Raw genomic sequence first — 25,457 nt, forward strand, 5'->3', positions numbered from 1 at the left:
TGGTTTGAACCAGAAAATTGTTTTCTGATTTAAAAGATGCGATTGCATCAAATTTAACCGTATCGAATCGTTCCACTTTGAAAAATAGAGTTACGTATCGAATCGTCTTATATTGGAGAGATATATCTTGGCACATTTGTGGTACTGACAAGTTCATTCAAATGTGTAAATAATGACAACAAAAAAGTGATTGCATCATACCCTCTCTAATCGCTGAGTCAACCTGAATTTAATCGTTCCACTTTGAAATCGCTTCACACCCCAGATATCGAAAACCGTATCGAATCGGCATTGGTGGAGGGATGCACACCCCTAGTATCTCGTTATAGAAATAGCTATATGTACAAATGTCATCTTACCATAGCGAGATATTCCAAACACAATATGGGTCAATTATAAAATCTAGATTGAATGTTTAAGACTCAATTTCAATGTGTATATTTCGGTGCAAACACAGCACTGGTCATCACCAAAAAAACACCATTGTGTTCCTACTGCGAAATACAATGATGGCCGCATCTGGGCTGTTTTTTTTCAGCTGAAACTAGAGCCATGGTCAAGGTGGAGGGAATTATGAACACTTCGACATCACAATCAGTGTTAGCACAAAATCATCAGGCTTTTGCTTGAAAGCAAAACAAAAAAAAAAAAACTCAGGAAAAAAAACAGCTGAACTGCATTCAGGGTTAAACAGTTGCACTCTGAGACCTACAAATCACTTTCAAACTAATGTTCAATGGAAGTCAGAACACATCAGCCATCGAACAAGCAGTCAGTGTTAGACTGACAACTTCTGGCCTGGCAAGAATACTACAGCAACGTTTGTCTGTAAAACTTTGTCTGTGAAGAGAATTATGAAGTGTGGAGGAATGCAGTAGCTCGCCCAAATAGAGTTATTTAGTCACAGCCAGTCGATAATAGTTTTAGTGAATCCGACATTAAAAGTTCAGCTCAACGCCATCCTCCAGTCGGGATTTGGAACGGCTGTTATTTCCTGTTCTTTGCTCGAGCACTCTTCCGCAAAAAAGATCACACACACGTACACAGACGAAATCCAAGTCTTCCGTGTCTTGCGGAGGAGGCGCTTTGATTTGTCTTTAACTGGGTACAAATGCTCGTCTGGGAATGCGTAGGCTTTGAACTAAAAGAGAGGAAAGAGGAGGGGGGCCTCCTCCCAGAAGTTCCCTCTGCTTCCATGCATGCCTCTTCCAGGCTCTTATTGTTGTATTTAAAGCACAGCTGGTCAAATTGATCAGGGCTAGCGTCGGAGAATAAACAGTCCCCCAGCAGTGAGGGGCGGCAAGAGTGAGAAACAGGCCCGATCCCTAACCTTTTTGCATGTACAGTATACAAACTGAGAGAACACTGAAGTTTGCGTAAACATTTCTTTTCCCTCCCCCAGATTGCTTTTGGACTCCTCCTCCGTATTTACTTTTCATTAATTATTGGGAAAATCAGAGAGAGAGCGGGGGGCAAAACGGGAATAAACAGAAGATAATTTTTGTTGACTGTTTCACACAGGATCTCAATCCTCAGTGCAATTAATGCTAATCACTACGGTCTTCCTGTTTAGCTTCAACTTGAGTTTGTGTGTGGCTGCTGCTGCCCTCTCGAAACCTCTCATGGGGAATTTACTAGAGAATTAGTTGCACTGCCACCATTCCTTGTTCATGACTGTGATATCAGTAACAGTTTTTGTTAAACATTGTATACTGTAATTCCATGAATATAAAATAAGTTATTATACTAATTGTATCACATTATGTTTTGTGCATCGCACTAAATTCTCAAATCGATTGGCTGTTTTGTTAAATCATTGCTGATGAAGTCCACTCATCTGGAAATAAGATGTTTGCCTTGCGGCTATTGCTCAATCCAGATTTTGCTTTAACTGCTCAACCATATTTTGAGTACCTTTAGAAGACAACAGCTTTGTAAAAACAGACATGTTTTTTTTTTTTTTTTTTTAAAGTGGAATTTAACCCACTTGAGGGAATAATATGTTCTATGTTGTTGTTGTTGTTGAAACAAGACATTCTGATAAATATTGCATTTGTGGAAAAAGAGTTAATCCGCCAATTTTTGGTCATCTCCGGGGGCGGCCATTTTGTCACTTCTGTCGACTGAAAATGACCTCACAGTTGCTCAGGGCTCAGGTACAGACCAATCACAGCTGACCTGTTTTCTGAAGCTGAGCCATGGTTGGTCATTATCCGAGCCCTGGGCAACTGCAATGTCATTTTCAGTCGACAGAAGTGACAAAATGGGCCACCTGAGATGGCTAAAAAGTGGTGGATTTTGCTGCTTAACTCATATTCCACAAACACAATATTAATCAGAATGCCTTGTTTCAACTAGTGGGCCTGCATAGAACATGTTCTCGAAAAAAAAAAAATGTTTGGATTGACTTTCACTTTAATACCACTTATCCTGTTCAGGGTGACGTGTGATCTGAGGCCTATTCCAGATCGCCTGGTCAGCTAGTTAGCATTACATAATATTTTGACAAAAATAAATGGGCAATTTACTTCAATATACCTACAGAACATGTGTTGGGGATAGTTGGAAAGTATCTGGAGAAAAAACAACCAAGTACAGGGAAGACATTTAAAGTTGAAAGTTGACATGTGTTGTCCCGGGAAGTTGGAGGATTTTTTTTTTTTTTTAGTCAGATTTCCAAAAGTAACCCAAGTAAGTAAATGTTAATGCCATTAATATGAGCCCTAGTTTACAATAAGTATGCGTGTGGTTAAACTTGCCCTGTGAGTGTGTCTGCCTCTCGCAGTCAGTTGAGATCTCTGCAAAACTGAAGAGGATAAGTGGTAAAAGAAAATGGATGGATGGAAGGGTGGTTAATGTGTGTGCAAGACACTTCCACACAAGTAATTACCCAGAGAAGTTGAGATGTCCAAAACTTTTTAGATAAAGATGGTTGTCCACATGGGTAGCTCAATCGGTAAAACAAAATAAAACAAAACCAAAAAAATAATAATACTAAACCACACTTTTTCATCAAAAAATGTCAATACTGCTCCAAGATAAAGAATATATGTACGTTATAAATAATAGTATGCTGTTGTTAGCTCATTAAAGAGGGAAGTCAACCCAAACATATTTATTTCCAGAATATGTTCTATGCAGGCCCACTAGTTGAGACAAGGCATTTTGATCAATATTGCGTTTGTGGAATATGAATTAAGCAGCAAAATCCACCTGCTTTTAGCCATGTCAGGGGGCGGCCATTTTGTCACTTCTGTCGACTGAAAATGACATCACAACTGCTCAGGGCTCAGCTTCAGAAAACCAGTCTGCCGTGATTGGTCGTTACTGAGCCCCGACGTAATTTTCAGAATTTTCGACAAAAATGACAAAATGGCCGCCCCCAGAGATAGCTAAAACAGGTGGATTAACTCTTATTCCACAAATAAAATATTTATCAGAGTGCCTTGTTTCAACTAGTGGGCTTGCATAAAACATATTCTTGAAAAAAATATGTTTGGGTTGACTTCCACATTAACCAAAGATTTCTAACAATGTGAGGCCTTGTTACTAACCATGGTGCAATCAAGTCATAGCTCCATCTAAAATCATGACTTTCATCAGGAATTTAGAGCCCTCAGATGCTCAAGTTCCGCCAGAGTTTTCGTTCTAGGGCACTTGTTAATGTCACCCCACTGATAGAATGAAAAGTGAAATCCTTTAACTGTTGACTCCATCTGAAGTCACTCTCCATGACAATTTCAAACAATAACGACGGGGGAGCATGAATGAAAATGCAGCTTGATTTCTGCTCTCCAAAGCTTCTTGCTACGGGGGAACCAATTAACTACCCTTCAGGATGACTTTCACTCCTAACTGCCGGTCTGCTCCGCTGCCAGAAAGCAGGATTAATTCTCAATTAATCCCCGCAGCAGAACAACTCCGCCTTTGTCTGCCGGCGAGGACATGAGCATACAACAGCGAGGTGACTCCGACAGACCCCCCCTCCAAAAAAAAAAAAAACACACAAAAAAAAAAACACCCCCCTTAAAGATTGATACGCCCTGTAGACTCGCTCTTCTCAAGCTGAAAATAAGAGCCATTAAAAGGAAATGCTTGACAATGATTTTTGTTTTAGGATTTCCAGCTTTATTAGCCATGCATATTAATGAGTCAATTAATTCCATTCGTCCTGGCGAGTGGCCTGTTTGTTTTTTGCGCCTGACCTTTTATCTTAGATTCGTTCACGCTCGGCTCGCTTTAAGCACCCGCTCCTCGCTGCGATTCCCATAGCCTCGCATCCAAATAAGGACTTTTTATGTGTTTAGCACTAAGGTGCTCCCCCGCGCTTTTGTTTCACTGCTCTGTCTCTCAGGATGGAAACTTTTGGAGTGCTCGGCTCCCAAGCTCAGTGTCAAAGAGGATGTACCTTTTGCTCCGTAATCCTATTCAATTTGATTTGGCATTTGGAATTTGATTACTTCATTATTTTTCATGTAAAATTAACACCTTTAAAAACACATTTTGCCACTTGCTGTCAACTGAAAATGACATCACATGTGCTCAGGGGTGAGGTAACGACCAATCACGACTCAGCTCGCGAACATGTATAGGACACGAAAAAAGTTACTTTTTTAAGGAGTACAGGTACAAAGAAAATGATTCCAATGATTACTTTGGTAAAAAGCAATTAACAGGCCTAAAAAAAGATACAGAAAACAGTATTTTTGTGAGCTGGAAACGCACACTGGCCGTTTGACCCATGCGTGACGTCAACGGGGTTGTCTTCAGACTCTGAAGATGGCGATGACAAGCTGTTGGTAAGTATTGGTTGCTCCGTTTTTATTGTTGAATGAAAGTAGAAACGAAATGAATCAGAAGAAAAACCACGACAAGCTCACTTTACAGCTAGCAAATCAGAGACGTGGCTTGATGATGTCATGTCCGCCTTCTTCACAATTTCAAACCGTAATGCTAAATCCATTAATCCATTAGCCGTCAGATAATGTGTATCAATTCGAATAACCGTTCATTGCGACATGGGTATTTTATTGTTTAATACAACATATTAAATTTTGTAAAAATCATGTCCCATACACTTTAAAGGTGGTAATTTTACATAAAAATAATGAAGTTATCAAATTCATTACAGACAAAATATTAAGATTTTAATGCTGAAAATGGCAAAATTACTCAGTAGTAAAGTATCCCTTTAAATGAATCATGTACCTTGTACATGTGGACTTGACCATATCACACCACGGTTCATCTCTGTAATACTCCTTTCAGTCATGTACACAGTACAAAGGTACTTTGAAAAGTATCCTCATTAGCCAGAATCAGGTTTTAATAGTTTGGGATTTTTTCATAGTATCATAGTTAGTTTTTATTTGGTTTTTACATGTTTTTTTTAAATTCCAATAGCCTTAAATAGATTTGTTTGTTTTTATTAGTTTTAACAGTAGTTTTATTTATTTACTTTTTTTTTAAAATACAAGGAGTATTTGTCTAGTGCAAAAATAACAGAAAAAAAGGTCACTAAGTATGTAATAAAGTAAACTACAATTTTTAATTCATGTTAAACCTCCCATCTTCTGTACGGACGTACAGCAATACAGAAATAAATACATTTAAAATGAACCAGGAAAGCTCATGTATGATATTAACTTACAAAGACAAAACCGACGGACATTTTCCCTTTATCTATAGTTTTAGTTAGTTTTATAAATGTAAGAGTAGTTTAAATTATTATTTTTATTTTTTTTATAATTTTTGTTTTTATTTTATTTTATTTCACTAACCAAAGTGGTTTTTCAGTTTTAATTTTAGTTGTTTCGTTAGTTTTCGTTAACTATCAGGACCTTGGTAAGTACACTCTACAATAGTAGAACCATCTAAAATGTTTGATACCTCCCTCAGCCAAGTGCTCAGTTCTCGATCAGCATGCAGTAGAAAATCAGTTTGCTTTTCATTTATTATTAATATTTGTTTAGATGCAAGTATTGTTTAAATAGAGTCAGTGCATTTTGGTGAATTAATTCATTACAAATAAGTTTTAAGGAAAATGTGCTTCTTAGAAATCTGTCATGATGTCAAACTTTGTGTTATAGGTTTATTTTAATCCTTATTATTAATCTTGTGTTTTGCCGACAACTTGATGAAAGAATTTCCCGAGCAACCAAGGCAGTTGCTGTTGTTTGTTCAGCCTTCTGTTGGGCTTAGTTGCGCTTTCATGATATTAGCAAAAATATGCGATATGGTCGTTGGATATAGCTATATCAATATTATTGCGATATTTAACATACTCAAAGAAATTAAATTTTTTTGATCTATGGAAAAGGCGATGCACATTTAAGTTTGCATGTGACTGTTCAAATCCAGATAAAAGCATACAATTCCATAAGAAAATTGTTGTGTTTCTTCGCGATATGCATATTGCATCGGACACTATTGCGATATCGATATTTTTCCCATATATTGTGCAGCTCTAATTTGTACATTTGATACAAGTGCACTTGTTATTGGACCCCCATTCACCCATTGAAACAGCACTTCGATTAAATAAGCATTCCACAGTTACTTTCAAAAGCAGGCTTATTAGTCAGATGCTGCATGAGCATACCTTGAACCTCCTACCACTAATGCCCCCTCCTCCACCCCCACCCACCTGCTATCTTCTTTGTCAGAATGCCTGCCGGATGTATCCTACAACCAACCCCCCCGCCCCCTTGAAACATGACGGGAAATATGCTGCTATAGCACACGGAATATTTGCCTGATGGGATCTGTAATAAAATTACGACATTTCCTCTCCATCAGCCTCTCGCTCTCTAATTTATGATTACGCCTGCAAAAAAGACATGTTTTATACATAAAGACACAAGTAGCCTCCAGTCTGCATGAGTAGCCCGTGTCCTGCTTTCAGAGTTCCTCCGAGAGGACAGGAGAAATAATTGAAAAAGTTGAAAAGTGGAGCCGCGCTGTGTACGTATCTTGTAAGGGATGCCCAGGAAATGAGATTAATCAGCGCGGCAGACATTGTGCGGGGGAAAAAAGTTTGCAGTGAATGCCTGACAGTCGTGCTCTTTCTCTCATTTCAAATGTTGGCAGGCTAGCAGGCAGCTCCAAGGGAAATGCGCTCCTTTCATACTTGAGTAATTGATGAATTGTATGCAATATGCAAATGAGAATCCATAAATCTTATGAATGACAGCTTAATTTATGTGAGCCTTAATGAATGCAGGATTAGATTTTAATTAAATATCCTCAAAGGCACCCTGACTGGGTAAGTTTTTAAAGCCTTGTTTTGAAGACTTGTTTCATATGCATCACAGTTCATGAAAAAAAAAAGAAAAATTTCCTCGCAGTTTGAAGATAAGACCTGGTCTGTTTTGTTAACCAAAGGCGCTTAATAATAAATACTGGAGCCAATCATATCAACCGATCTCATTTGGGGCTTTCCTGGAACTGTGCACTCGCATACATTTGATTAACTGCATTTACTTTAAGCGCTATCTGATTCCCAACATTTGCTACAGTATCTTTTTAATTAAGAGAATCATCCATTAGGCATGGAAAAGTCAACCAATTAGGCTTTCCTCGTCAGTTCCTGTGATGTGGGAAGCCTGCTTACTCATTATCGCGGCCTGTTGATGTGATACTAAACACTCTTGCTCTGTAGTTACGGCAGCAGCGGCGGCAATTATGAAATCTTCTTTTTTGCCATTAATGAAGCGCGCCTTATAATCAGCAATTTATGGTGTTTTAGATGTTTTGGAGATTGAATTTCACAGCTGAGAGGCTTCAAACAGCTCTAATGGAATGCGATTATGAGAAAGTCTCCTCCCAAAAGGTTGGAGGAGTGCGATTGGTCGTTGATTTAATAACTTTTCTCTAAGTTTGGACAATAGTTCCATAGCGAATTTCCTTTATGGCTACTGTTGTACTACTTTTACATTACTTTCCGATATTTTGCTGTGTTATTTCTTTGATGCTATGAGGTCTGCTGAAAAAAATACAGTATACTACTGTGAATATCATTTTAACCGTAACTTTAGACTGAAACGCGACCCCAAAGAATAATTTGATGAAAATTGTCACAGTACACTGGTTGGATATTTTGGGACCCTATACAATGGAAACTCTGAAACACACTACCGTAAGTACTGAATTGAGATAGTACTGCATAGTGTACTGCATTACTACACCCGGTACTCGAGGAAAAGCACATTGAAAAGTGAATAGTAACCTGGCGAATATTTTAGGTCACTTTAGAATGGAAAAAAATGTAGACCATGCTGAACCAAACCGTATTGCCCTACTCCTACCCCTATTCTAGCAAAAGAAAAGTCTTGAAAAGCGAAATGTAACAAGTCAAATATATTAGGACTCTTTACAAAACAAACGTGTGCTAAATTGAACTGGACTGCAGGCCCCAACTCCAACCAAATTGTACAGAAAACTGTCACGTGGTACACGTCAGATATTTTGGGACTTCTTACAATTCAAACACAAAAAAATTTAGACCTAGCAAAATTGCACTTGAGATAGCGGCGACAACTCGGTGTGACATATTGCCTTAATAGTTGATTTAAAGTTTGACTGTACATTCCCGTGAGGCTCCCCTAATACCGGCCTTGGGCAGATAACAGCCCTGACCCTATCTGATGCTGACAAATATCAAGTAGTATTTTTTGTAAAAATGTGCTTAATTGACTTGAGGTTAGCCGCTGACACTTGAGCTGGCAGTTTCAATCAAGCCAAAGAAAATCAGTGGGAAGTGACCAGTCCCTTTGCGACTCCTGATCCCAATTCGTCGCCCACACAGGGATCAGGCACCAGACGGAAGTTTAAGAGAGGTTTTAGTGAGGACTGAATTGCTGCAAGCCCTATCCACCCCCGCCTCTGGTTGGTTCCTCACTATTTGATCTGCCATATATTGTTCTGCAACAAAAGGTTCACAGTTTGCAAGGCGGATGCAGCTGTTCTGTCCCATCCCTAATAAATAAAAACTGTTCCCTGCCCTCACCAACTCGCCCACAATCTTGATAAGATAAGGTCCATGTGGCTACCTGCGCCGGGCGTCTGTTTGACAGGTGCAAGGGGAAGCTGATGGAGATAATCCGAGAATAAGTTGAATGCGAGTGCAGATACAAGATGAGGCGCAGGGATAGATGGCTGCATGAAAAAGATGGATGAGCGAATATATTCCCATGTATCATGGTGTGACTGTGAGATTACGATCATCACAAGCAATAGACTGCCAAGGTCAGCAGGAAATATAAATCATCCCATTTTTTCTTCTCTCTATGTTGAAGGAAATATTTAATGCATACCTATTGCCTTTTTTATTTAACAGTTTGCAAAAATGTTCTCATTTTGCTTCACAAGGGTGACTAAAAACTCAAGATACCGAATCAGTTGCATGATCCAAGGAGAAACATCAAAGTTTGCGTGAAAGATGATGGATCCCTTTAACGATTTCACGCCAGTCACTTTTGGGTCTTCATAGTTTACATCACTGATACCTTTGGAAGAGGAAATGGTCTCTGCATGGTAATTTGTAAATGATTCACAAAATACTCCTCTGTTCCTGGTGTGATCATTTGCATGGCCGCCCAATGTTATCTGTACTTTTGTGTTTGCGAACAAGATTGCATCCGCTGCACGGTGAACAGAACTTGCAGTCTTCACCGAGCTCGACTATAATCTTGTCATACGTTCGCTGATCAACTGGATTCTTTAATGATATTATCTGATAGTCTGACAGCGCGACCATCGTGAGCGACAAAAAAGTCTGAGTCTGACAAGGCACAATATTAATCAGAATGCAGTGTTTCAACTAGTGGGCCTGCTTAGAATATATTCTTGAAAAAAAATATTTTGGGTTGACTTCCCCTTTAAATGACGGACTGAAGAATGACGGACTGAAGAATAACGGGCCCAGGCCGCTGACAGATGACGAATTACGGACCAGCAAAATTTTGAAAAATGCCCACCGTTAGTCTATTCTTTGTTTTTAATTTCTCCTGCAGACACCACCTTGAACGTGGTGGTCCTTTCCATGCGATACATCAGCGTGTCCGCCATATTGGATGTGGATCGTATTAGCCATAAAATTAGAATGACAGAAAACAATCAAAAGTACTTGTTCAGTCTTAATCCCATGAGTTCTGGTTTGATATTTCTCCAAGGAGCGGATGAATGAGGTGTCTTTACAGATCACTTTACTTTGCAAAATCCAATGTGGCTGCGGTGTTGATATAGAATTCACCGCTCAAGGCAGGGTCTGTGTAATATGCGTACTATAAATGTTGTCTATGGTAATTCTTGCCAGTGGGCGTCGCACAAGGCACCATCCAAGACTACAGTATTGACTATGGGGGTCAGTGCCGCGTGAATCAAGTACAGTATAAAATAATCTAAAATATGGAGCAAACCAAATTAAGTACACTCTTTAGGATAATAATAATACTTATTTCATGTGCCCACTTTGACTGAAATCCGGCTACGTGTCTGATACAATACGACAGTAGGTACACTCGAGATGTATCTGACTAATAAGGTTGCTTCACTAGTAACTTTGTCATGCTTACTTAATTGAAATGTTTTCTTCTTAATACATCCCCATGTGAAAATTGCTGCATGTGTTTTAAATTTAAACCTTTAAAACTTTACTGTAACGTTATATTGGTGTCTACTGTCTAATAATGAAATACTAATAATTTCCCAAATTGTCCACATCCTGCAAAATTGTTTTCTCTAAAAATATGGATGCTAGCTTGCATTAAATATTTAATTTAGAGTTGATGTATTCTGTTCAACATTACACTATTGAATTTTCTATTGATAGTAAGTCCTTCAAACAGCGGTTAAACCCCCAGGGGAGTTTTTAAACTGTATGACCTGACCAAATACATAAAAAATAAATAAATATAAAAGCTCATAAAGTCAGCAAATTCCGGTCCCTGACGGTCCGAAGCATCTGTGTTTCTGCCTGACCCGGCACTTTGGAAAAAAAGGTAAGGAGGCGCTTTGTTTTATCAATAAGACCTTGTTTTCACGGCTGGTCACCACCCCGGCGAACCAATCAATGGGTGCACGCTCCGCTATCGCTAGTGGAGAAATGAAAAATAAACCCCAGATAATCCTTCAGTTAAAAGGTTACTCGGGGCGATAAAAGCTATTTTGTTAATTTATTTACTCTCTGCGCCAGAGAGATAAAGAAAAGGAACAATTAGGGGAATTCTAGGTGAGAGATTTTCAAAGGGCAATGACATTGGGTTAATATTTTATAAGGTCTGATTGGCGGAGACCTGCAGAGGCCTTTTGTTTACACACGGAATGATTCACTCGTTTGTTTGTCGGCCGAGCGAGCAGCGGAAATGGAATAAATATCTTCATGCCTACCTTTTAGGCACGTCAAACAAAAGCCCAGATAAAAGGTTAATGGCTCAATCAGAACCGCCGGAAAATAATATTACCATCTCTGTTGACATAATCGGGTTGGATTCCGAAAGACAGGAGGGAGGCAGATGTGTGTAACAAAATCCACTAAAGGCGGCATGCTCACTTGGGCTCAACATTATCGATTGATTTATAACCGATGGTAATCACTGCATTAGCGGCGCGCTGCGTAATGAGATCCCAGTCGCCGTTTCCGTCCCCTTTTGCGATACTCTACGCCTATCACTTCCTGTAAACTGGGGTGAGAACGTGAATGCAATTATCGGGGCTTTTATTGCGTCGGGGCGTTGAAATTGGACTCGTGTTGGGCCCCGCGTAATCCAATTGCTCGGTGCGGCGTAGTGTGTTGGGGAGTATCTGGTTTCTGGCGACTCTGCTGGGTCAACACAAGGCCGCGCCATTAAAGCGGGTCCGGTTCAGGGAAAGTTCATCATTATTTTCTTTGGGCGACGGCAGCAAAACAAAGAAATAGATACATCACATATTTGCTGCCGGGGCTTATTTGGGTTACTTAATTGAAGCCAGCAGAGATGTGAGGCCCTCAAATATCCTTTAGCAGCTCAAATGTAAATAAAGCCTCAATTTGATTTGTTTTACTAGTGACCTCCCCATTTTAAATATTGTCTCTATTTCCGCACACAATTCATACCTGATTTCGCTTATTTCCTGATCGGTCCTGCAACGTATGTTCCATACAACTTTATGTGCTACAGTGGCACAACAAAGCTCAATAGAAAGTGAGCATGAAGGATCGTTAAGGCGTTGTTCTCCAAGTGCCCACTTCAAAGTGCAAACGTACTACCGAGACTACTGTGCACGACTAGCGTGATGCATATAAAAAGAATAAAAGGCTTTGATTGGCCATGATTAAAGTTGATTGTGACCACTCCCACAGTGGCACAGCCCTCCCACACACAGATCTGCTGACTTGTGCTTATCCACAAAATTACCACCATCTGGTCTCTGGACTACACATAGATATACCCCACACGCCGCACAGATTTGACACTTTCATGAAAATTGAGCCCTAAATATGGTAGCCTAGACTCTAACAATAGGGATGTCACAATATCGGCAATATCGTGATATAGCGATATTAAAATTGCCACAATATATCGTCGTAGTCATGCCACGATATTAACAGCAGCAAATCTGTTTAAGAGCCCAAATTGACCCGATTCAAATGTGTGCGTGCATTAGCAAGTAAGTGCATGAATATTAGGTTTTTGGTCATTGTAGGTCATCTGTTTCTTTGTGAATGCTGTTATTATGTAAAAAAACTGAATATTGTGATTTTTTAAATCTTTTTTTTAACAATATCGTGAGCCTTTATAAAGTATCATGAGCTTTTAATATATTGCCAACCTCCCCACAATATTGTGATAGTTATCGTATCACCAGGTTCATATCGTGATACTATCGTATCATGACATTTCCTTCTAACAATAATCTCTCACTGGCAGCTTTTGCTCAATTCTTCTTTATATGACAATCTAGAGACTGGGGCAACATTTTTAAGTGTGTGTTTTTATTTATTCAAAATGTTTTGTTAGTTGATCAACTTCCACATTTGTCTTGTTCGTATGACGATAAACGGTTCGATTTATGTCAATCAGGGCGTCCTACAGCTTAAGGCAAGTTAAATCCATTTGAAATAAAATTCAAGACATACTTCCCAATGTCCCATGTTGTCCAAGGTTAATAAATGATGTGCATTTGCTCTAAAGAGTCCTAACTAAAAACACATATTGTGATTGCGTGACGTTACCACAAGAGTCATTCAGGAAATAATTTTTTTAAGAATGTTTTGAGATTTGAGACTATTTACAAAAATAAAGTCATACTCATCACATGCTAACATTTTTAAAGATTTTTAAAGCTTGATTTAAGACATTCTAATGCCAACAGTAGCCTTGTTTCTAGAGTCATGGTTTCAATGCCTTAAACCTTTCAATGGCCACTGTGTCCGTTTGGGTTAGGGTTAAAATATCGACATCTGCTTGGAAGTGAACACTTCAGCTCATTAAATCTTACACTTGGCGTAAATATGTTATGCACAAAAATAATACTCAAATACTTTTTTTTTGGGGGGGGGGGGGGGGCGGTTGCACTTTAAATAGGGATCCCAGCTAGATGCAATTTTTTCTAAAACCACCCCTCGCTTACAACATATCTGGTTAGTTTTTCAAAGGTTGGAATGTTTTTTTGTCATATTGTGGTTTATGAATGACTACTGAACACAATCAGGTAAATTGTTGAAGAAAAAAAAGGAAAATAAGACCTTAAATCACTACAGAGTCTTTTGGGGGGAACACTTTGGTACTGATGTAATTTTTACATGCAAACCTATTATATAAGTGCCAATGTTAAGCTCACACAAGTCTCAGTTTAACATATAAAAAATTATTTGAACCTCCCTAACGAAGTGTGGACACCTTTCACTTACTTCAAAACAATTTTCACGGGCGAGATGATCGGACACATTGTGTACCACACCAATTTCTATTCTGCCCAAGAATTGGGAGATCCTGGCTATGCTACTATCCATGGGAGTTTTTGGATTTCCTGCCATTTAAGACTACTGGGCCATGGAGTGTTTTAATCCTGACGCAGTGTTCATAGTATAAATATTTTATTGCAAATTTTCTTGCCTATTTATTGTTTGTAGCCTACTGAGCATGCTTGATGTGAACATTTCTTTGGAAATTGCCCAAAAATATTCCAAAAACAAGATTCCACGACTCAAATAATTTGTATCCAAAACACCTTTTGAGTGAGTTTGGCCAGCAATGCCATTTGGCACAGGTGTATAAAAATTACAATTTTAGGTATTCTTTTTTAAATTCACATTTTTTTGTTATTTGTGTACCTAATAACCAGGAAATGCAAGGAATATTTTTTTCAATGAGAATTTCTTAGAATTTCTAATTAAAGCGTGGGACCCTGTATTTGTCATGAATCCGAAAACCAAAGACTCTTTTTGTGTAACATAAAAAACACAATTTGCAGATGCTGGTTATTGGACAGCGACAGTAAACACTTTTCATTTATGAGCTAGTGAAATTACATATGCAAGCCTGTCTTCTTGATGGTAAATGGTGTGCTCTTATATAGCGCTCTAGCTATACCATATGGTGCCCAAAAGCGCTTTAGGTTAACCTAATTAATTTAACTGGACTCTTGTTGATATAAAAACAGAAACTTCTTCATTTAGACTAAGCAACATATCTGTGAACAACAAAAAAAATGTGTATATGTATTTCCGTGTTTGTTTGTTTTCCAAAACTCTTTTCTCCAGTGTCGCAATTAACTGATGAAATTGTCTAGAATTCTGTTAATCGGAAAAGCAAAGAAAAACATTTTTGTTATGTAGTCCATCATGTAGAAACAAAGATGTGGTTATAAAAATCATGCATGCATTCAGTTGTTCTGCAATAATGGCCTAGTTTGGGGCCTTTTTCTGTGCCAGGCTATTTAGGGAAATCAGCATCTGCTGCTTGATAAATAGCTTGGCACTTTTATTGTTGGAGGGCAGGTTGAGTTCCTCTGCGGACACACTGTGTCAGTTAGCTTGACCGTCGCAGATGTGCACATGCTATGTTTCATTATGTTACAAGTGTGCGACTTTCACGAGCAGCTTGTATGCATACAAGCTGACAAACCACTTTTACCTCACTATTTTTTTCATACTAGAATCCACAGCCTTTAACATCACTTTTTTTGTCCATTTGAGAAGCTCTTTTTTGCTTTTTGTATTGTTGGCAAAAAGCCTTTTAGCCATCACGTAGCCTCCATTGAGGTCTTTCATAAATAATTCAGCCAGAGTACGAATGAAAGTGATGACAGCAAAACTGTCCGCGATCGCTCCCTCTCCTCCGATCAAAGAGGCATATAGAAATAGGAATTACATGTCCAGACATTCCCAGGTTGAGCGGGCACTTGTTCTCCCCCCTCCCTCGCTGCCCTCCTCTCACTTTCACTCCCTCGCCACTTCGCTCGCTTGTATATTTTTTCCCGGCCCCCTTCAAAGGGTTCGATGAGGGTCGGCTTTTAGTCCTCTCGAGCCACGCCGTGAGAGTCAGCACATTCAGACAGACAGAGCGAGCGAGCGCACTCTATTAGCAAGCAGCGAGGTAAGTAAACCTCACAAGACACGGCTGAATAAGCTCCACTATTAAGGCCGTTTGCTGCGGATGCTGCCTGTGGGAAATGCAATGAGTTGGGCTGTAACGCAAACGACCGCAGTGGCTGATGAGGGTGCTGGATTCAGCCACAAGTGTTTAATAGAATATTAAAAAAAAAAATAGTACATCGTCATTTAAACGGATTTGATGGAAAAGGCCGATTCCTGTCCAGGGATTTTTTTTGTGCACAACACGGATTGCAGTAGTTGCAGCAAGAAGGAGTTCAAGTACAAATGGGATTCCAATGATTAGTTTTGTAAAAAGTAAATGAAAAGGCCTGAGTAAAGATGAAGAAAACTCAATATTTGCATGAGCTGGGTCCGCCCACTGGCCATTTGACTCAGTGTGTGCGCGACGTCACTGGCCCAGCCGCGTCGTCTTTAGACTCTGAAAATGGCGATGACAAGCTCTTGGTAAGAATTTTTATTGTTCAATTAAAGAAGAAATGAATTAGAAGAAAAACCACCGCAAGCACACTTCACAGCTGACAAGTCAGAGACGTGGCTCAATGACGTCATATCCGCCTTCTTCACGATTTCGCCCCGCCCTGAAAATTTTCAAAGCCTAATGATAAATACTCGGTTAATGTGTATCAATTCGAGAAACCATCCCGTATGACTTGGATATTTTATCGCTTGATACAACATATTGAAATTTGTAGAAATCGTGTCCCATACACTTTAAAGGTACAGGTTCCTTGTGAATGTCTCACCCTTTTGGGTCACCACATGCTGTCAAAGATACTTCATTATGCCTTTATGTTATGCAAGTGTTCTGAAAAGTGTTTTATTTTAATCAAATACTGTTAAAAAAAAAAGACTAACTTGCTTCGAAAACGGCATGTGTTTAACTCAAATATAACACTTTTTTTTTCGAGAAACAGCTTGCAACATGCAGTGGATCCCAGATTCCGTACTTGCGATTCAGCACTCGTGGATTCCCCTTATTGCCCCCCACCTCCCATGGAAAATGGCCATTTTATTTATTTATTTATTTGAATATTTTATTTTTGTGTTTCAATGCATTTCAATGGCCATCAGTAAAACGCAGACTTTGGCTATTCGTGGGCTGGCCCGGTCTCCTCGGGTGTCTACTGTAATTGCAACGTACACACCAACAGAATAAATACATTGCAAAACAAAACTGCTAGTGTAAAAATGAATGGCAGCTGCACTGAAAAGCAACAAGCACTGTTCAACACATTTTACTAATTTTTTTTAATCAGAGATGCAAGTAAATGTTTCTAGATGATTTTTTTTTGCGCTGATTCGGATTCTGCCCTTTTTTTTCTCTAGAACATCAGATTTTCATAATAATATTAATAATATTGGAACAATAATAATATGTAATGCAGTAATATATTTAGTAACATTTATGAATTAAGGGTCGGATGCAGAAATAGTTTTTTTTTTTTTTTCTGAAACGTCATTGCTATAAATTACAATGCATAGTAAAATCCATAATTGCACAAGCTTTTGTCGGTCAAACTTAAAAAAATGAAAATATTTCAAAAATCTAATGTGCCAGAAATCCAAAATACGTTTCGGGACACATAAAGCCATCTCTGATTAACATTTGTTGTTTACCATTGTTATTTACACGGCAAACTGGTAGGAAAAAAAATTAAGAACAAACAGAATAAAATTGAGCTATTTACAATAGCACGATTTTGTCTGCACAACACATGAACAAGTGCAAATTAGTTCAATGTGGAAAAAGGTGTTTTTCCATCTACAGAATGTCACTTGAAAGGTGACACAGATCACAGTTTGGGCTCATAACAAGGAATAAAAACTACTATCAGCAGATTACATGGTAAAACAAAAACTGAATATTAACACCTAATAAACCAGACCATTGAGGAACCACAACAAACCACAATGTGGTTGTTCGCATGTGGAGCGGAGCAAGCGATGGGGCTCCCAAAACTCCGCTTGCGGGTCGGTGGCCACCCAAGGAATTCATCATCCATTTTGCAGAGCATAATTTGCAGTCATCTAAAACTGTTGTCATCTGTATCCTAAAGTATCGCCACACACACAGCTGGCATCGGCGAATGATGTGGAATGGTTGTATACAGCATCGGTGAAAATTTAATTTGAAAAAAGTACCGATACCGTACAGAGATACAGTATAGTGGTATACAAGTACTGGCATTGACATCGGTGCCTCCCAAGGACTTACGGCACCACGACACCATGGCAAAACAAACTAATAAAACATTAGTACGTTTTATTAAGATACAGCAAAGTGTGAAGCATCATTGTTGTTTCGGTTATAGTGTTATAAAAAAAATAGCAAACAGTGTTGCATGCAATTGAAAACCTCCTCCATTGCATCATTCCATACCACAAGACACAAGTCTGAGCTAAGAGTCAAATATTTTGTTAGACCACCCTTCCTGTCTTCCTATCTTCTAATTTTCTCGTTAGCAGAAGAACAAACATTTACATCCCATTGGAGAATGTAATTGTGGTTTCTAGTGGAACTCAATACATCACATTTGACTGTTGCAGTCTTATTAACAGAAAAATAATTCATTTGAATGGAGGGTGCTGCGAAGGGGGAGGACAGTGTCGGCCAACACCATTCGAAAATTTGATTTCTTGCCTTGTTTTGTCTTTCTAATAGGAATGCCATGTTGTTCTGGTTTTGACTGATCTTTGAAAGATCTTAAACAAGAGCTTCGGCTCATTTTGGATAGGATTTAGTAGCCTGATAACGCTCAGACTATTGTATGGCCAATAATTTATGACGCCAATATGTCACTGGTGTCAAGTCGGGCATAATTCATCTTCAGTAGAGACACCAGAGTATACCTTTATGGACTCTTTGCCCCCTTATAATATGTTTTTGTCACCCTGTAGGCTTCTCTTTGTAAGTATAAGGCAGCAAAGTAGGTATTGATTGCAACTTGGAGCTGTATTAACACGGCAATGAGTGAGACGTGTGGAAAGTCAGTGTGGTATCTTCTTCCAAGGCCTTTTTTCCCCCTCTCCTCAGTCAGGTGACTGGGTCATTTATCACGGCTGGATCTGTGCCCCTCGCTCGCTGTAATAAAACTCCCCCCCATCGGAGTGGTCCAACAGGTCTGAATCACTCTGTCACACCACCTTCCAGCGATGGCATGCATTAAATCAAGCAAGCGGAACATTTCCTAAGGCAGCCATTGCCTTTTAATTTCCTGAAGAAGCTTAAAATATCATTCATTACTGCAACTACACATATTTGGTTTTTAAAAGTCTCATAAATCAATAGTGGCCTGACTGCAATAATTATAACAAGTTAATGTGTAATTTCCAGACTGACGTGGGCTGAGGATTTTAGCATATGCAAACGAGGCAATTCAAATAGTGCGGGGGATATTAATGCGCAGAAACAGGTAACGAGGTATGGGCTATGAATTATGCATCAAAAAGTGGTTGATCTTCAATAAAAGGAAATGAATTCAGCGTGTAATCTAATTAGTTATGGAAGTCTATTATGTTGAGCTGCAGAAAGCAACTGTCCTTGAAAGGGAATTTATTTACAGTGCGTGTTAGCTCGTTGTGGAACGCTCCAAATGTTAACACCAGCCGTCGCTGTACCCCCCCCTCACCACACCACCACCGCCGCCGTCCCCCTCGCTGCCACCCCCGCTCTCTCTCATCCGTCTGCCTCTTGTGTTTCCTTTCAGCTCCAGACCTGGTCGGCCCCCGAAGAGGACCCAGAGTGTGACATCGCCTGAGAACCCTCACATCATGCCCCACACGGTCCCCGGTCTCATGTCCCCTGGCATGATCCCACCCACAGGTAGGATTCCCAGTTGGGCTTGGACAAGCAAAATATTCCATTTACATAAATTATATTTGGAATAATTCGTTCTAGAGTCCAAACTGTCACATTGTAAAACCCTTCTTGAACACTCTTTACTTGAATAATCCAATGAGGAGGAGTCATTTCATTTTTTAACATGAACTGTCACACAAGTATAAAATGAAATCAACCCCTAATGTAACACATGCCCTTTATTCACAAGTGGCACATATTGAAGCTAGCCAGTCACAGCTAGCATGACAGACTAGCATAGCAGTTTACATATTCTCTTTGTGTTCCATCCTGTCAAAGAGCGCAAACAGATGGACTGAAATGCACCACACCACTCACTGTGATTGTGCAATTTGAGATTTGACCAAAACAATGCCTCTGCATTTGCAAGCTCCCACAGTGTACCCCAAGACCTAAATTCTGTGAAGAGATGAAAAAGGATTACCGTATTTTTCGGACTATAAGCCGCAACTTTTTGCCTCGGTTTTGAACCATGCGGGTTCTATAAAAGTGTGGCTATTCTGAGGATCTTTCTTCCACCGCTAGGGGCGGAATTACAATCAAAACCGAGGAAAAATCAATGCAAAGAAAAATATGCTACTTTTCTTTAGCAGATACAACACACACGACAAATTACAAACAGTTAATTATTTTCAAATCCTCACCCTTTCATCATGGAACCCACACGAAGAAGTTCGTATGATGCAAGTTTTAAGTTGAAGGCCATCGATCTTCCTAAGGAAAGTACGCTGCTGCATGCAAGCTTAGCGTCACTGAATCTATGATGAAACGTTGGAGGCGGCAGCGGGAAGTGAAATGAAGATAAGTACTGGTTATTTTCTCTTGGTTCTGTTCCGTTTTAATCAACAAAGTTGCTGGACGGTTAGGAAAGAATCTGTTCAGGTACATGCATGTACATTTACAGTTCAAAAGTGTACTGTAAATGCAGTAAATATCAAATTTTATCAACATAGATATGTCCGGATTATAACCCGTTGCGGTTTATATATCGCTTTTTCATTCTTTAAAAAAAAAATAGAGTGGATGCGACTTACATAAAGGTGCGGCTTATAGTCCAGAAAATACAGTAACTCCCCTGATTATCTTTTTGTTGTTTGCAAACAATTATTCCAAAAGAGGGAGCAGCCTCAACAAGGATGTGAAGAGAAAAAGGATGTGAGTAGAAAAAAAAAACTCTAGTAGTAAGCGTTTTCACTTATCAAATGTTGTTGTTTTTTATTTAAATAAATTATACTTCTTATGATAACTAAGAATCTTAAGAATAAATTGCCATGCATGAAGCATGAAACTCTCTACCTTTTGATCCCACAAATGACAGGATGTGGAAATTAACCAGTCAGTAGCGAAGCGCAAAAGGCCAACAGAAATTGACATCTCCACTCAGAGCTCCTTGTCAAACACTATAGATCAGGGGTGGGCAATTCCGGTCCTCAAGGTCCGGTGTCCTGCATGTTTTATACAGTGTGTCAGCCTGCTGCAACCCACCTGATCCATATGATCAGGTTCGTTATCCAGCTTCTGCAGACCTTGCTAATTATATGATCATTTGAGTCAGGTGTGTTGCAGCAGGGCGAGATGAAAAACAGGCAGGACACCGGCCCTCGAGGACTGGAATTGCCCACCCCTGCTATAGATGGACTAACACCACTCACATTTTACAGTTTGACCGGAATATTGGATACGCCTCTTAAATTGTGTGCTACTTCAGCATACATCTCATTTGGCTTTTTATTTGGCTTCTCATGAAACTTCATCCAAAAGAGGAAGCATCCTCAATAGGTTGTAATGATAGAAGAAGGCAGACTAATAAAGTAGTAAGCATCTTCAATTAGCTAATTGTTGGACTTCTGTAACAGTTAAGAATGATAGAAACTAATTAGCACACGTCTATAAAACACTCTAACTTCTGATCACAAGGGTTGAGCATATGGGAGCGTATTAGCTGTTATAAGAGTATAACAGGTAGCCAGTCTGTGGCTAGCTTGAAGCTAACATGGCAGTCTACTACTTCACCAGGTGTTCATTTTTGTCAAGTGGCACAAACAGCTGGACTTCACTCACTTCACCTCTGCCTAACACCTAAGTCCGGTCCTCAAGGGCACCTATCCTGCATGTTTTCCATCCCTCCCCGCTAAAACACACCTGATTGAAACGATCAGCTCATCAGCTAGCTTTTCAGAAGCCTGATAACGGTACAGATCATTTTAAACAGGTGTGTTGCAGCAGGGAGGGATGGAAAACATGCAGGATAGGTGCCCTTGAGACCGGACTTGGTGACCCCTGGCCTAACATGACGGTGTTAGCTGAATGTTCTCAAAATGCTGTGGCAAAACACACGCACAAAGTAATCCTTGGATGATGGCTAACATGAGTTCTATGGAGTTTTGCAGTGATATGATGAACTGACATATGATGACGGTTTGAACGCCCAAATTTTGGAGAACTAGCCTACAGGACGTATTTCTCTCAAATGTGGGTCAAATTCCAGATACGTACATCCTTCGGGGTGTTGGAACTTGGAGGTACCACTGTATTCCCTGCTCAAGGGCTCCCTGCAGCTCATCCTCGAAATGGCAACGGGTCCGAAGTGACACATGAAGCCCCCTGCCACCAGACACCCGCCGCTCACTCGTTCACCAAAAACAGATCGTCTGCGTAAGCCCCTGTGGAAAAAAACAACAACAAAGGGAAGGTTGAATAAATTGGAGTGGAGATCTTTTCTCTCAGATTATTCCGGTAGATGTTGCATTTGTTGCCTGGAGTGCATTCTAATTAGCGCGATTAAATCCACTCCACTGCAATATGTACATAGGCGCTGGTTGACGCTAAAACAAGCTTATCGCCACAAGAATCAACAGCAAGCGTTCAGGCCCTGACGCCCCCTCAGGCCGAATCTTATTGCGACGAACGCTTTTGTTCTATTTGTAGCGGGCTTCTTCACTACTTTGATGTTGGTGACTTTAAGTGCTCCCATTTGCATATTGTTGTGCTCTCCTTCTTGACACGTCTAACGATGTTATACCGTTTTCAGCATTCACTTAGTGTAAATGATATTTATTGAAGTTCTCCATGTACAATACACATAAAACAACACTGCTAGTTTCTACGACGATGTCAGTTAGCTCCTGGGGTCTCCCTACATTTTTAAGTGTAATGCCAAAACACCCAATTCCGTTACAGGAAAAACGAATCCACAGTACAGCTGTAAACCACTGTAAAAAAATTCCCAAAACAAAACATTTCCTCAGCTTTTATAACAAGTCTCTTAGTGTCGCTATCATACCTGTCAACCCCGGTGTACTAAATCTAAAGAAATTGTAATATGCCCTCACACATCTATATGTGATCTTACACATTACATATTATTTTCGAATGTCTGCTGTCACATGAACAGAAATCAGACTGATAGAATGTTCACTGAAATTTTTTTAAATGTCCAGACTGGATCGGGTCCTTCGCGCCTGCTGATGATGTCACACTTTATGTTTCTGTAATATATTTATTTGCCTCTTTGTTTGTCAGCCCCCTGGCTGTTGTGTTTTTATCTTCGGAGTTACTAAATACAAAATAAAATAAAGTACATAACTGCTACTTTTGCGAGGCAGCCCGTACATCACTTTCGTTTGCGTTTCTCCTGCCAAACTGGAAACAATTTTCTGGTTGACTCGGGCTGCAAGATTGTATGAACTGTGCATAATGTGAAGTAAAACGGAGAAGATCATATGATTGGTATGATGTCTCCAGCTGACTCTTGCCACGTGGCAAGGTATGGATGCGGATGCTCTTGTCAGAGAACACAGGCCCGTATTCCACTTGACATGTCTATTTATTGTGGTCTGCAATAACACAGACAAAGAATAACCTAGCAACATCATCCAATGCTCATCCATTAGTTAACAATATGCCTAAACATTACAATTCACCGTATTAAGCAATTAAACCGCCAAACAACACATACAATACACATTCACATGTTTCATCACTAGAATAGTTAGCATACTAGCCGAAATAACTAACTAGTGTTCATCAACGTGACATCACTCACGAGAACATATCTAGGCTATTATGTACAGCAATTACCTGACATGACCTTAAATGATTAAACTCACCTTTTAACATTTACACACAACAACAAACGTGGTGAAACACGGGCAATCTGCAACTACTGAGTTTGCTGGCACGGACAAGCTACGAGCTGTGTCGAAAGAGGAAAAAGAAAAAAAAAAAATCACTCGCTATCAACACTTAGCGCTCAAGGAGCGTTCCATACCTATTCACAGTGTGGGACATGACAGCACTATGTCGAAACTCAATGAATTTATCAAATGACAACAATTACTAATAATAAAACAACGTGAGCTTTCTAACATGAAGTATTTCTTAAAGCGTGTTTTACTCCGAATAACTTTTCACCACAATCCAATTCTGAAAGCCACGAAACAGTGACATGAGGTCTTCAGTCGGCACGTAGACGACCGAAGGACGATCCTCGCAAAAGTAGTGGTAATGTTCGTTATTTTATTTTATATTTAGCAAACACAACAGCCAGGGGGTGGCAAACATAGATGCAAAGAAATATATTACAGAAATAGTGTAACGAATTGGGTTATCTGTGTTGTGGTCGAATATGTGTTTTGCCGGGTTGTGTTGTTTCCGAGGTTAGTGAATGCATCGCGCGGCTCGCTGGATGGGAGGGGATGGAAGCGAGAGGAGCGGAGGTGGAGAGCAGTTGCACTTTTTCGACTGAACGGTTGTCGTACTGTACTGGCATTGGCTGCGGCCCACAGTAGCCGGTTGGACTAATAAAAACGTGATAATTAAAGTACGTCTGTGTTGGAAGACGCTACAATATATTTTAAAGCGTGACGTCATCGGCAGGCACGAAGCACCCCATCACATCTGCTACACACACCGTCTTGCTGCGGTCTGCGCGCCGGTTCTAATAATAAAGGAAAATCATCCCAGGGGCCGTAGAAAACCTTCTCGCGAGCCGGATGTGGCCCGCGGGCCTTGACTTTGACCTTTGTGGCCTAGATAGACCAATCCGACTTTGGCCAACAGTGACAAGAGCTTACTCCCTGTGGCGTCGGGCCGGCTGTCGGCACGTCACACTGGAAAAATACACCGCAACGACAGACAGACAGTGACGCTGACCATTAAAGTACCTTCTGCTCATGCGTGCGATGTAATACCGTTTCATACCATCGGCGGCGGTAGTCACTATTTAAACCCTCACGTTCTTGACACAGTATTGTCGAATACTAAAATTGTCAACCCTCGCTCTTGAACTTGTAAGAAGATTAAGGCAGTGAATGCGTGCTCACAGTTTATCCGCATTCGTCACTTCCCGTTGGTGCTCCAAGCGCTGATTTGCTAGCTAACAGCCAATCAGAGTGACCAAATGTCACAACTATTCTACATGCATAAACACCCCCCAGATGCTTACAGACGGGCTACGACACTACGACGGTAGTCACTACACCAAACAGACGGTGCAGTAAGACGCCACGACGCTTCACAACCTCCAACGTCGGTTTGGTCTATCTAGGCCTTAAGAATGAAATGACCTGGATGGCCGAAGATATCCACCAGCAATACTTTTAGTGGTTCACTGAGCTGTCACATAACATGTCGTGCTTCTTTTTTCACAAAAATTTTGGTCAAGTTGAAAATTGTAGGACCTCAGAAGCATTCAACTTTTATGTTTTTTTTTGGTACTTTTTGGCTAACTGTGTATATGCTTTTAGGGCTATATTTGCCCGTTCGCGCTTCGCGTTTCATATTTTTATACGTCACAATGTTCCCGTATGCATATTTAGCCGACCACGTGGTCCCAGTCCATCCCTCGTAGCCAACAGCCAGTCTAAAATACAGGAATGGTCGACTCACAGCCCCTCTTTTAGCAGCTCAATAAAATATTGTATGTTTTAACTTAATCCAAACTTCAAGTGTAGTTGTGAAGTGAAGTTGTTCAAAGTGAACAATACTTACTATAGCCTC

At 40.0% G+C, this 25,457-nt stretch overlaps 1 protein-coding gene across 4 annotated transcripts in view; it reads left to right on the plus strand.

Annotated features, from left to right (window-relative positions):
- Positions 1-25,457, plus strand: part of dachd (dachshund d) — a 166,632-nt gene that overhangs the window by 67,483 nt on the left and 73,692 nt on the right. For all 4 annotated transcript variants that reach the window (XM_086052393.1, XM_086052394.1, XM_086052390.1 and 1 more), the window contains exon 2: positions 19,306-19,421. In XM_086052393.1, coding sequence (XP_085908519.1) covers positions 19,306-19,421 — 116 coding nt within the window. The remainder of the gene's footprint in view (positions 1-19,305; positions 19,422-25,457) is intronic.

Source organism: Filicampus tigris, chromosome 14, assembly GCF_054856515.1.
Source record: "Filicampus tigris isolate MCC_2025a chromosome 14, RoL_Ftig_1.0, whole genome shotgun sequence".
In the NCBI taxonomy this organism is placed as follows: domain Eukaryota; kingdom Metazoa; phylum Chordata; class Actinopteri; order Syngnathiformes; family Syngnathidae; genus Filicampus; species Filicampus tigris.